We start from the raw sequence: 14,585 nt of genomic DNA on the forward strand, positions 1-14,585 counted from the left end.
CCGATTCCTGCACCAGTTATTTTAGCACAATTAGCCTGGCTGCTGAGGACTCAAAAAGTGGCTGATGCAACAAGGGATTACAGTGAGAGAGCTGAATCTGGATGTATGAAAACAGCTTTGACTGAGTCACACAAAAGAAATGCATTTTCTCCTGTAAAATGTTACTAATCTGATAGAGAATAAGACATAGTGCAAAAAGATATGATTAAATTACAGCTGCACAGCTTTATACTGCAGCAAGATATATAGGTAGCTAAGAGAATTAACAACTTCATAAAAGTAGCTTGTAAAAAAAACTTCTGAAAGCTATAGGTAGCCTCAGCTTTCCAACAGATTGATATGTTATTGCCATCTTCTTGATGAGAAAGGAAGCAGTTTTATTGTGTTGCTGCACAGTGCCTTTTTTTGCATTGCTAAAATGCTTAGAGACCCAAAATTGAGAACAGAACCTGTCTTTGCTGGATGATGTTCCTATTTTTCATTTGCAGAGTCGGTGTGGGGATATGCCAGCTGGGAAACCTTACATTGCTGTTCTGTCAGCAGAGGCTTGGCTGGTGGAACTTTGTGAATGAGAGGTGTATGTGGGCTGTGCTGATGGTGCTTTACTCCAAAGGGATGCTCATAGCCCTACAGGAGTCTGCCTGTGGCAAGTCTGCTTCACTGAGGGCCTCTGGGGCAAGGAGGGCCTGCATATTTACAACCCAGAAAGGCTATCCAGCCTGTAGCTTCCTTGGAGAGGAATAGAAAAGGCTGGCATAATCCTGAAGGGACATGAGAAAACTTTGAGGCTATTGAAAAAGGTACTTCTGATAGCTTGTGTGGTTTTGTAACAAGGTAGAGGTCTTACCTGTCAGAAAATAGTATGATAATTAAGAAGCAGCTAATAAATAAAATTTACATGCTGTGTCACTCTGACTAAAGGAGTACTGCTGACTTGAATCTACTTCTGTACAGGGATTGAGTTCATTTGAGGTAGATATTTGCTGTCCTGAATGCAAGGTGTGTTACCTTGTCATAAAAGGAAGTCTGGTTTGACAAGCAGGACATCCCCTCACAGAACCATGCTGGCTGTGACCAATGACTGTGTTGTCCTTCAAGTGTTTTGCAATAACTCCTAGTATGATCTTCATGATTTTAGCAGGCACTGAAGTGAGACTGACGGGCCTGTAGTCACCAGGGTCATTCCTTTTCCCTTCCTGAAAATTGGGATAGTGTTACGAAGCTTTTAGTCAATCAGGACCTCTCAGGATTTCCAAGACTGTTCAGCAATCATTGTGAGACATCTCATGATGACATCAGCCATTCACTTGAATAGTACTCTTGGATAAATCCCACCTGGATAAATCCCAGGACTCTTAGAGGGATCCAACTGGAAAAAAAACTCCTGTTTTGTAAGGCAGAACTCTTTTAAGTGTAAGAATTTGAGGAAAATGTCTTATGGAAAAGGAATCCACCATTATTTGGATGCCTGATCAATCTCTAAGTAGCTGATCTTGAGACATTCAGCAATTCAGGGTAAAATGTTTCCATTTAATGAGCTCTTGAGCGTGACATGGAACTAAATATAACTTAGCAGCTTTAATGGGAAGATGTGCCCATGCCTGCAAAAATTTGGGTTTCAGCTGTGCCAAAGAATGCACTGGATCTGTGTTAATAATAATAGTGATAATGATGATAGTCATCATCATCATTATTATCTGCTTTCTAGAGGGACATGAGAGGTGGCTGCAATAGTGAAAAGTCATCTTTCTTTTGGACAGCAGGAAGCTGGAGGTTGCAATTAAACTCTACATGCTGTCATGGTAACTAATTTATGTTTAAATAAAAGTAGTTTAGACTAAATAATGACTCTGATTAAATACAAAGCATAATCAGCATTCTTACTATGCCAGTGATTCTCCCTTGGAAAAACCTCACTTTTTCTAAGGTGCCTTGTTTAGTGTTTACCCACAATCTGTGCTGTTACAGTAGCCCTTTCTGCTAGATCAATATATCAGATTTTGTGTGCAGGTTTGTGTGAAGTAGGAGCAAAGTGTGTGCAAAGATACTCTCTAGAGTTTCAGTGCTCACAATGAACAGTGCCTTGCCTTTGGTAAGCAGCTTCAGGATGTCTACATCCAAGAAAGAGTTTGAATACAGCATGACATTATGTGTGTCCTTTGTCAGCCTCTTTCTCCTAGAACACATTCTTTTGACAAGGAAAGGGCTATCAGGATCTGCTGTCTTGCTCTTGTTCAGAGTCTGTATCAGTAGTTGCACTGATCTCTGGTTATAGAGCTGCTCAGTATTTTACTGAGAGAGAGAAAGGTCATAATCAAATGGCTAAATGCTGTAGGATTATGCCAGTGCCCTTAGCTACAGGAGCTTGCTTACTGATTGAAAATGATTTTTTTTCTAAAGGTGAACTTTGTCCTGAATAATTCTTTAAATGTGTCTTCTGTTGTAGTGAGTGATTTGTGAGAGATGCAGAGTATGTCCTTGGTACTCTGTGGTGTATTAAAAGATGAATGACTTTGGAAATGACCACCACTTTCAAGTTGCTCTGATTGAATGGTGTAATTGTTCCTTTTTGCCCTGTGAAGGATGTGTTAATAATTTGATAGTTGTGTGGGCAGCACAAAATTTCTCTTTTTCTCTACCCCTCTGCCCTTAAAATCCAGCTTCAGTTTAATGGTAGTTCAATAAACACTCTACCAGCTTTAACTCAAAACATTTAAAGCTGTATTTAACAAGGGTATTTGAAACTGACCCATTATTATTTATCTTTCCTATTTTCACATGCTAACATCTCCCCACAACACGGTAAAATTATGAAAATGAAATCTAATAAATGTCAAATTATCCACATTTGTCTTTCTTTTTTATACTGAGTACAATGGATCCTAGCTGTTATCTTGTCCTTTGAATGCTACCAAACATAAATTTATGCTGCACTTTTTTGTTACTGCACAGATCTTAATGCAGAATTTCCATGTTAGGCAAAAAGGATGAAGTCATTATTACCAGAAGGGCTCAGAGAAAATTGCTAACTTATGGGAAGAGGGCCTACTACTTACTGATAAATTTCCTTGGTGAGAAATGCCATTTGCAGGTGAGGTAGAATTCCAGTATTTTCTTCATTAACCTCCCTTCTGAAGAGACTCAAGAAGTGTCAGCTCTTGCTCCATTTCTTTTCTGATGCTGCTTCCTATAGGGAAGTTACTGTAATTCCACCGACAGTTTTAGTGGCTGGGAAGATGGTAACTGACAGAAAACTTCTGGTTTTTAATCTCATTCTGCAGTCTACTGTACCAGCACATCAGACAGTGAACTCTTATGCACTAAAGGAAGCAAATTCTTTCAGTTTTCAAAATTAGTTTGTAAATTAGAATCTTGCTTCAACATTTAAGAACTAGTAGATCAAGCCCAGGAAAAACAGGGCTGCTCAGTTCTTGGGAAAGATTTGGTTTTCCATGCGTGTGTCAGAAGAAGGATCGCATGCAGGATGTACTGTGAGTTGCACCTCCCACTGCTTGTTTCATCACTCCCATACACCAGAAACCAGCCTCTTTGAGCCAAATGGGAAGAATAACTTTTATCTTGCTATGACTGAGAAGAAACTGATGACCAAAAGGTGTTGGTTGGAAGGTAAAAGATTAATATTGTAGAACAGCCAGAGTGCCTGATTGTGCGCAATGGAAAACTTGGTATTTAGTTGTTAAGCTTGTGTTATAAACAGGTTTATATTAATTTATGATGTTTTTGGTATGCAGAGCTGAGAGATGTATCCTTTAGTGCTTCCCTCAACTCATCTTAAAAGATGAGTCTTTCAGAAGAACTTTTTTGTTGGTTAATGTAGACATTTATTGTCTAAAATAACCCAGGAAGTAATTTAGTCAGTATTTATTGGGCAGAAAATCCAGTGCTGCTCTGAATAAAGAGTAGATTACCAAAGAAGTCATTCATGAGTGTACGTGTGTTTATGAAAGAGAGCTTTCTACCTTCAGTTTCTTCTTGCTGGTGAGCTTCTCTCCTGAGGTTAGGAATTCTGGACACTGAGAATTGCTTTATAGTGAACTTGAACACAGATTTATACTTTGAACTTACCTTCATATATGGATGTATTTCACACATTTCTGTGCATCTGCTTCATTTGTCAGTTACTGATGTTAGCTAGATTGTGGGGATGGTCCTGAATGCTTCACTACCTCCAGAGCAATGAATATTTCCCATCTTTCAAAAATGCTAACTTTCATTTGTAAGGTATGCATAGGTAATTTCAGTTGGGAGTCCTCAGTCAGGAGTTTTAGAAACATTAATGAGCTTGGCTATAAAATGCCCTTATGTAAATATAATTAACCTCATACTGCACAATGGCAAATCTTATGCACAGAGAGACTGTGTAATTGGGACGGGAAGAGAATCTATCCCAGCTGACACCTGTGGTTTAACTGCAGAGCCATCTTTTTCCTATGAAGTACAGAATTTAAATCATGATTTATCTCCAGCTCTTGCTGTGTAGTGTCAGAAAGCAGAGAAAGAGGAGGTTAATGGTTGCCTTGCATTTATGAGACAGAAGAAAAAAATGGAGCCTTGGGAGGGATATCTGTCTTGTTCCATGTGCACTTAAAAGGTTTTTATTGAGGCATGAAAGGTTGCGTTGTTTCATGCTTTGTCTTTTTGTTGCTTATCCAGGCAGTGATGTACTGCCAAAAAATCTATAAAGGAATTTCTCAAAATATATCCTATTAACTGATCTTAAACCTCATGTATATACTATGTGGGTACTCACAAAGAAGAAAGAGAATTTAGTAATCAAATCTTTTCCCCCTTAAGTATAGAAACAGCGTCTCCTAAGAGAGATGGTGACAGTAAAAGGGCAGATTTCCATGAACTGTGTTAGTGTGGAAAAAGAAAAAGGTCAAAAAAAAATCACCTGAGTTTTTTAATGCTCAAAGAGTAATTTTAAGCTATGTTCTTTGAACTGGGATGGGGAGAAAAATTCTCCAAGAGCTTTGTAAATGTCTGTTCTATGAGTATTTTTTCCTTAAATGCATATATCTGGCCGTGCTTTCTGAAGTTCACACATATGCAAACTTGAGTAAATATCCTGGGTTATTTACTCAAGTTTGCATATGTGTGAACTTCAGAAAGCATGGCCAGAAGAGAAAGAGCTAATTTGCTGCTGTGACTGGAGCACAGACTAAATGAGATGGCAAGATTATCTCCAAATCCCTCTCTTGAGTTTGGTGTAATGGCTGGAATGATCTCTACACTCTTAATCTGTGAGACAAAAGAAAGAAATGCAAAATAACTGACTTGAAGTCAGTTGGTTTTGGATAAGTGAATATTCTGGCCTCCTTTCTACCCCCTGCTTTACATGTTTGTATGGCATTCTGGGAACAAATGAGGATTTATCAGTCAAATATTGTGGGCGCATATCTTGGTGTCTGGTGAGGTACTCAGCCTGCAGATTGACCCACATGTATAAATTTGTGCAGTAGAAATAATACTCTGGAAAGGTTCATAAAAGGTTCACAGCCTGGCACAGAATTTGGCATGGCACCACCTTTCCTTTTGTTTCCACTGGCTGCATGATCACAGGGATATAAGGAAAAGATAGCAACAGAGTGACTTGAACTCATTCAGACAAAACCTGTTAGAGGTTATGAGGGTTGTAGTATCACAAGATACTTCTGTGGCTCTTTTCCTGTGTAACGCAAAGTAGTGCTGCAGGCTTCTCAGATTAAGAATTAGAGAATGAAATTCAGGTTAATATTTCAGTTTTTGTTGCTTCTAGAGACATTTCACTATTGAAAAAATCCCACAATGGCAGAAAGTAAAAAGTACTAAAAGTGGAGATCACTTGTAGGTTAGGAGATCCTGAACTGTGGCTAGGCCAATTCTTATTTTATATTGGTTTTTATGTGTCTTAGGTATGTTCCCATTTTGGTATCCCTGAAATATGGTCTTGACTAAGAAGTGTCCCTGCTGCGGAAAAGAGTAAATAATGGAGCACAAGGATAGACATTATGTATATTTGGAATTTAGTTCTGACCGAGTTCCTGCTAAGAAGCAGATTTTTTTGCCTAGGAAGTTTGTCAGCATCTGTAAGGAAACCAGGCAGTGTTGCTGGACCCTCAGGATCAAGAGGGTCTTTAACAATCCCAATACTGTTTTATGGGTGTTCATCCAGGGTGTCTCTAGGAGGGCACTCAGGGATGCTGCTTTTTGCAGATGATATGTCAATATGAACAATTTTTGTTCACATTGTTTTCTGCAGCAAAGCAAGTGGTGTGATTGAGCAGGAGGGAGAGCTGCTGCCTGTCCAGCAGGCACTGGTGGTCAGTACCATAGAGATGTTTCAGAGCTTGCAGTTTGAGCAGCTGACCATCCCTGTAGTACTTGGGCTGTTGTGTAGGACGTGTGATAAAACAGCATTTATATTATATTATTTATGTTACTGAAACCCCTAAAATTATATAGAACAACCCCATTCTGCATCTGCCCATAGTATATGTGATTACAAAAGTAAGTATTATTTTTCTCACTTCTCTCTGTTCTATTTGTGGTACTGCACAAATACAGATTTTGTGAATATATTTTATTATTTCCACCTTCTTAATTTCCTTTGTAGTTTACAATAAGAAAATGTCATCTAAACAACAGGCTTTATAAAATCTTCATCCCCATTTATTAAAAAGCATTAACATTCTGTTTGCTGACTAATATATACTTTTCTCTGAGTGCATAGGTGAGGGGCAGTGGTTTATATATTTCTAAAGGAATCTCATGTCTGTTTGTTAAGTGATTATTTTGGAGTGCTTGTGTTTAAGAACTACTTATCAAAAAAACTCAGGAACCAACCATTTAGACAAATTCTGGGAAGCTTGAGAGTGATACTTTCAAGGAATGTGCACAATCAGTTTGAGGAATTTTATTTCTCTGAAGTTCATGTTGGACTTGTGGATGTGGATGAGGATCATCAGAAAGTCTCCACAATTGCAGAAACCATGTCACCAATGTGACATGGCTTTCATGGTGTCCTAAACACCAAGACACAGAAATACTTTCCTGTTTTGCAATTGTCTGAAATGCCTCTCTCAAGCCTCACCATCTCACAACTTCAGGGGATCTGCTGATGCCAATAGAAGTGTATTGCACTGGCTGTGGATATTCATATTTGGAGCAGCAAATCTTTATTTGGCAGTAGATGGGGAGGTTATGATTGCAGCTGAGATAAGTCAATTCACCAACTTCTTAACTGCTTTCCATTTGCCATGGCAGTAGCAGCTCCCAGTGACATTGCCAGCAATGGTAATTAATTAATTAAGGTGAGGAATTTGGTTTCAGGATAATTGAAGGGGACAGAGCAGAATCTTGTGTTAGTTCATTACAAAGATAAACAGCTGAGTTATCAAGTATTATGTGATATTTAAGGAAATATTGTTTAGTGAATTCAAGAGTGCTGGGTGCCCCAGGTGGACCTACATAGGGTAGCAGGACACTGAAGAACTGTCTGCCTTCACTCTGGAAATGTAAGGAGGTATTCTGCCAGGCAGCCTAAATTCCTGCATTCTACCAGTAGTATGAGATGATTTAAGTCCAGGTCTTCACTTATAGCCTTCTGAGAGCACTGTTCATTCTGTGTAGTGAATCCTGTAAACTGGAATGGCTCAGCATGGGATTAACATGATGGGGCCACTTTCAGCAATCTTCTGGTTCCTCATAAAAATAGAGAGGCTAGTTTAACATTCTTGTTCTTGAAGTATTACGGTTCATTGGTCTAAAAGTATGTAAAATAAGGATAAGCACTCCGATTATTTTAGATATAGCAGAATGGATAGCAATTTTCTGTGAGAGAAACAGGGGCTGCACAATAGTTGGCCTAAAAAAATGTTGTCATATCATGTCTTCTTTCCCTCACAAATAAAAATCAGTTCTTCACCTTTGCTTTTGATTGCTGAAATGTTTAACAGGTCAAATAATGCAAGCCTAAGTTGAAAAAGAACTTCAGGATGATTCAAAATACTTTTTTTGATGTGCCTCACAAAGATGTTTTGTTGTTTTTGTGGTGTGATGTAGAGATATGAAATTGAACAGGTGAGAGACTACCTCTTGGAAACTTTTTGCAGGGGGAAGGAAGCTATGCTGTGGATGATCACTAGCAATAACCTGAAAGGGTTCTTTTTAGGTATACGTTGTAATTTTGTGTCATGCATTGGTGAACAGAAGCTATTTGTTGTGGAAATGACGGAAGGAGGAAAGGGAATTTGTTAAAAATTACATGAAGTATGGGAGATGACATGACAGCATTGTAAATTCATGCAGAACTCAAGAAACTGAATTCAAACTATTGAGGAGTTGCCTCAGTAGAGCTTACCCAGCTTTCTCTGAAGTCAAAGATCTTTCAGCCAATTTGATGAGAGCCAGGTCAAGTCTGATGGAACTCTGATTCTTTTCAGACAATGAAAGGCTGAGATGAGACTTCCTGGTAAGAAAAAAATGTTAGATGGGCCATCAGAAGAATGAAATCACATGATGCTTAAAACCTTTTAAGAAAGGCAATGAAAGTAAATAGTAATGATCCCAATTTTGCAGAGAGGTGATAAATTGCCTAAGATCCCGAGGGACTCTGTCCTATGCTGTTGAGTTTGCTGGAGAAAGGTCAACAAAAATGTTTAATACACTAGAGAGGTGTTATTTTACAAAGACAAAAAATCCTTTTAATCTCCACCCCCACCTGAAATAAAATATACATATTTTGCACAATTCTAATCTTTTTTTTATCTTGAGGTAAGACCAAGAAAAGATTATAGTTTACTCTTTCTTTTGTGTATGGATGGAAAACCATATACATCATTGACATTTTTAGTGGCGGGATAAATTTATGCCATTTGTTCTAATGCAGAACAAGGTTAGAGCTGAGCTTCAGTACTGTAGATTAGTGTGAAAGCAGCAATAAGCTTGTTCACAGAGCAGCAAAGAGGGAGTGAATGAAGTGCCTCTTTCTTACTCTGTCTGCAATCCAGAGGCATTGCTGGATTAGGAGGGGTCAACCAGTGAGCTTTAGCTGATGACACTTCTGCTTTTTTTCTGTCTTCAGATATCTCAGTTTATGACAGAGACTGGTCGAGAGGGCCTGACCGAAGCAGCACTGAACCGCTACAATGCAGACAAACCCTCCCTGTACAGCTTCCCTGCTTCCCAGAGCGCATATGTTGCCAGTGAAGTATCCACAGGCTCCTCGGTGGCAGCATCATTTTTTGCCAGGTAAGAGAGATTTCTCAGATTTTCCTTTGCTGGACACACAATTTCTTTTAAAGGAGACAACTCCATAGTGAAAAAGAATATCATGTCAAAACATGGGTGTAGATACAGATCTATCAGAAACTTGCAGCAATTATAATGAAAATGTTTTTAATCCAACAACATGCATTTATCTGTAAAAGGGGATGACACTTCTACGCTCTTCTGTAAAATATCTCTTCAGTGCTTGATTTGGTTAAAATGTGATTGCATTCCTGGAATGGCACTTGACTTTGTGGCATATTTAGAGGGGTGTATCCCTGAACAAGAAGGGCTCATCCAAGTAATTTCTTGAGACAAGCAATTAACTATAGAGCTAACTGGAGGTGGCTAGTTCAGTTTGGTGGCAATATTCAGACTTCTTTTTGAATTTTACTTCCATCTAGGGAAATTATCAAGGTTTCACTTTCAGACTGAAAATTTAAGGTTTCACCTTCAGTTCCTGCTGTTCCACTAAACTGACCTGAGAGTCTAAATTCAGCCTTGGAACATGCTTTGTGTTGAATATTCAGACATTGTTAAAAGAAATCTATGAGATAAGGCTTAATTTAAAAAATCTTATGGCTGTCTTGATTAATTTGTTAGTAAAATGTTTTGTGAAATGGGCATATCAGCTAATAAGTGAAATATCAATTATCACTAAGAAAAATGGGGTTTTTTTGTACAGAAATGTGCTCTTTACAGAACAGATTCTTTTTAGCCCAGTTGAACCCTTATGCAACAAAAGACATTGAAATAATCCTTGTATTTTAATGCTTTTTATTAACTAGAAGATTGACTTGGGAAGAGTAATGAAATAACAGGAGAATAAGCCATTATTATGGCACTTCCAGTCCAATCCAGTGAGAGATCTTGATTTCAAAACATGGAGTGAACTTTGAGCAAGCGCCTCAAGCACTTTCTGATCAGCTTCCTTCCCTTGAGAGAGCCAAACTGTTAGTAATTCCACATGCTTCTATTTTATTTTAAAGGTAAATGGAAAACTTATAAAGTTGTTGGACTCCATAAATTTGGAAACAATATGTTCCTCTCCTATTTTTCCTCACCAACGCGAGGGCTGCATGCGTTCAATCAGTGCCATACCACGAGTGAGTCATATAAAAGGATTAAGCATAGCATTTTAGAAGATCCAGTTGTTTGAGGCAACTCTGCCATTTTTTCTTTTCAGATGAGATGCTGCAATAGCAAATGTGAATGATGACAGTGGTCTTGGTTTGCTGCCCTTTTGTGTTTAACTGCAGGCAATTTCAATTAAAATTGCTGAATGTACACACATGGTAATATCTAGCTGGAGTGCAGATTGGGATTAGCACATATTTTAGCATGAATTGATTTATGAAGATGACTTAACTCATTTGTTCTTCATTGTTTCATTGTTTATGCTGAGAGAATTCATTTGCTCTTAATATACTCTGCTGAAATGTAGGAAACTAATTAAATTTACTCAAAATCCCTAGTGTAAATCATAGCATTTTAAGTAGAACTCTGTTAGCTTCTTGCTGATGTTGTGAATTCTTGGGTGTGCTTGGTCCAGCAGAGATCTCATGTTTAGACTGTTTATTTTAAAACTATACTTAGCAAGACAAAAGTGCCTGGTTTAGTTTGGGGTATTGCACAATTAGATTAATATCACTTATGTAAGTCAGTTTTGTCCTGGACTTCAAATTACATCATATGCTGGCAATTAAGCAGCAAATTCAAGTCAGTTGCTCACTGCTTGACCTTTTAACAAGAAAATCGCCAAGTTGTTTTCTAAACTCAAATCACTAATTTTTGTTTTGCATCTTGTGTGTCGATTTGGATTTCTGTCAAGTTGTAGTAAGAAGTGTAGGGACCTACTTGTATGTGGATTTACAAAATGTGAAGTGGAAGGCAGTGGTTGTCTAACTCATTAAGATGGTGCATTCTTTACAATGTGAAACAGTCCTTTGTACCAGACCTATGAATTCTAAGCTTTTGTTTTTTATGATTGTCAGTGGCACATGGAGTAGTGACTACCAGCTATGTATGCTTTTTTTGAATGTGTGTCACATAACCATGTTTTCACAGTAAGTAAGAAATTATTACAAAACCAGAGAAATTTGCCAATGTGAAGCTGAAGTTCAGCATTGAAGAGTAGAACCTATTCTTTTGAAATTTGAATAATGACCCACAGTATTTCACTCTAACTTCCCTAACAAGCAAAGCAAACCTGAGATGAGGCTCAGATATAAGTCATCCATCATCACAAAAAAACCCAATTAACTAAAATACTGTAGTACGGAGGAAATGTCAAGGCATCCATGGAACTTTTGGTTGTAATTACTTCAGAAATATCAGGCATGGATTACTGGGAGCTCATAACTTTTCTGTTCTCAGGCCCTACTGGTTCAACAGTGACAGTCACTTGACTGCCCTATAGCTGGCATTGAGCCATGGAGAAGTATCCTAAGGCCACAGCGACTCTCAGTGTTTTTAAAAACCAGGAGACTTATCAGATGTCTCAATAATTGACTGTTAGGTTTCATGATCTATAGCTGACAGACTTCCAAAACAGCTAGAAGGGCTGCAACTTCTGTGAATTGTCATTTGTTGGGATATCGCTGCAAGGGAACTTATGACACATCAGGATTCCGGTGGGACAGTATGTGAATGCTTTAAAGCAACTGACATTGAAAACTGTCCAAAGTGCTCAGCTGGTAGGCTTATGAATATTAGATGATACAGGTATGAATAATGAATTTCTAATGGTGATTCAGACACAGAAACTGAATTCAATCAATTGTGCTTTTTGTGACAAGCACTAAATTTGCCTTTTTGTTTAGGACTATCACTCATTTTTGTCTCAGATATGCTTCAATCATGCTAATTTAGCAATATTCTTGCTTCTTACCTGTACACATTCATGATGAGAATAATTCATTTAGTGAATGTGAAATAATGCTAATGAATCATTTAAAGAGTATTTTAGAATTTTTTTTGCATGACTTAACTTCTGCCTCCAGTTTGGGTCTTTGTCCTAAGAAGCACAGCATTTTTGGGCCATTGCAACCTAAGGTGTGACAGCCTCTTGCCTTGTGTCCTCCCAGCACCATGTAGCAGTGTGCCACCCCAGCTAAGGGATTAGGAGGTTCCTTGCTGATACTGCCAAAGAACTGAGGGAAGGGCCTTCTGTCACTTGTTTCCCTGGTGAAGCTTTATCAGGCCAAGGGGCATAGTAATTTTATTCCTACCTATGCTGATTTCTACACGGAGAAAACTTCTGTGGCTCTGACTCTAGCTTTGACTCACTACTCTGTAAATGAACCTGCCCTTCTGAATAAAAACTCTCTCTTGTGGCTAGGCTGTAGAGTTTCAGTAGTCTCTCTGAGATGATAGCATCATGCAGGAACCAGAAGTCAAAACTGGACCAGAGCCTTTCTGTTGTCTGTGGCAATACATTAAAGTTTTTGGGACCTTGGTGCTGTTCCTTGTTTTCCCCATCACAGTAAACTTGCTTTATTGGAGAGAAAGAACTTTTCATGAGGACAAAGGAGAGACATAAAAGCCCATTTCACTTGAGATGTAAAAAAAGGTAAAAAAACTTGACAAGGAGGAGATATTTTTGAGTGCTAGTCTTTAAAGTTGTTTCCTATTGCTAGTCAGGAAGTGTAACAGTGTATTTGGAACAAAAGCCAGCCTCAGTCTGAAATCAGATATAGTCATATTTGGATTAATTGAGCCTAATGGGAATATAGATAATCTTGAAAGTAGCCTGAAAAATCTGTTCTAGGGATCATTTTCCATGTCTTTTTGCAACTAAACACTAAAGAGGGCCACACAGTGCTACTGTTGTAGACGTTGCAAGGCATGTTTTTCAAACAGAATGTCCAATTTTTTTTAAAGCTCTTACATTAAGACAAAATAAGAATAGAAAAACTTAGTTGCATGTATAATGCATACACAGCTACTAAGTGTGGGATAAGCTCAACTTACAATTATCTTACATCTTGGAAAAACTGCTGTTGACCCTTTCCCCACTCATTCCCCATCCCTTTGTGGTATGGCAGCAGGGGAAGAGGAGGTGAGGCCGTGCGCTGTGGCCAAGGGGTACAGTGAATGTTGTGTTCAAAACGCTGCTGAATATGCCACACGTTTTCCTTCCATTCCAGAGAATCCTTTTTGAATATTTAAAAAAATTCTCTTGCATGAACTACAAAGCTGATATGAAGACAGTATTTGTGGGCCCTTCTTGTTAAAGCTGCTGTGCTGTTTTGATTACTTAGCACTCCAGAAACCCTGAAATCTCATACCTCCCTGTTTTTTTTGCATAACTGTGGAAAACTTCATTTAAGCACACAGCTTTTGATGTTTGCTGTTTTTCCTTATAGTTAGTCTATACAATCTTTGTGTATATGTCTGTTTTAAAGCTCAAAGGAATCTGGAAACACAAGGGCTTTCCCTTAAAGACTACTGTGTATTGTAGGCACACCATTTTAACATCTTGTCTTGAGTTTTTTGGAGGTCTGGGGCAAGTTTACAAAAATAAACTTTTCCTGGCATTGCAATGGAGAATTTGTCAGAACACACACAGGAAAAACAGGTAAGAAAAAGAGGCAGCAGCTAACAGAGAAGGAAATGGGTTGAAGAGGGTATTCTTGTTCCAGAGAGCCCAGCTTTGTCATGGGAAGGTCCACAGGAGAAACATTGGATTTGTGGCTGTAACCGGTGTAGCTGAAGCGTGCCCCTGGCAGGTGTGAGAGCCAGGTCAGCAATCTGCTGTTGATACTCCTGTGACAGGTGCAGGGTCACATCAGGCTGTGCAGGCACATCCAGGGCATGGGAGCTGTAGAGGCCTCGGAGACCTCTCAGGAAAGAGCCTGTGAACATTGTCAGACAGTGAAATCTACCTGTCTGTGCCTTTCTATGAATGTTTTAGTCTGAACAGCAGATGACTCAGGTGATAGTGTTTCTTCATGCTGAAGAGTGGTGGATCCAGTTCCTCTTTCATGCAGGGGTTCCCTAGTTTGGGTACTGCTTGGGAAGTTCTTGAATTTAAATAGTTGTCACCTCAACATCCTCAGGAGAAAATTATTTTCTGAGACTTGGGTGAAAACATGTTTTGGTTTTTTGCTGTCTGAGCTATGTGGAATCTAACAGGATTTTCTTTCATTAGCTGAACAAACTAAATTTAACAGTTAAATTGTGGTCAGATTCTTGGAGATTTGCAAAACTATATATTAATAACTCTAATCAGAACTTCTGACTTTTTCCCCTCATCCTTATCATATGCTGCATAAGAAATACATAAAAAGAATGTTAAGATAAAAGATCCACAG

General features: G+C 38.6%; 1 protein-coding gene across 1 annotated transcript in view; it reads left to right on the forward strand.

The window, feature by feature from the left end:
- The window catches only part of KIF26B (kinesin family member 26B), a 280,513-nt gene that overhangs the window by 104,233 nt on the left and 161,695 nt on the right, over window positions 1-14,585 (forward strand). Inside the window, exon 3 of the mRNA XM_031059730.1 lies at window positions 9,086-9,252. Coding sequence (XP_030915590.1) covers window positions 9,086-9,252 — 167 coding nt within the window. The remainder of the gene's footprint in view (window positions 1-9,085; window positions 9,253-14,585) is intronic.

Source organism: Geospiza fortis, unplaced genomic scaffold, assembly GCF_000277835.1.
Source record: "Geospiza fortis unplaced genomic scaffold, GeoFor_1.0 scaffold41, whole genome shotgun sequence".
Taxonomy (NCBI): domain Eukaryota; kingdom Metazoa; phylum Chordata; class Aves; order Passeriformes; family Thraupidae; genus Geospiza; species Geospiza fortis.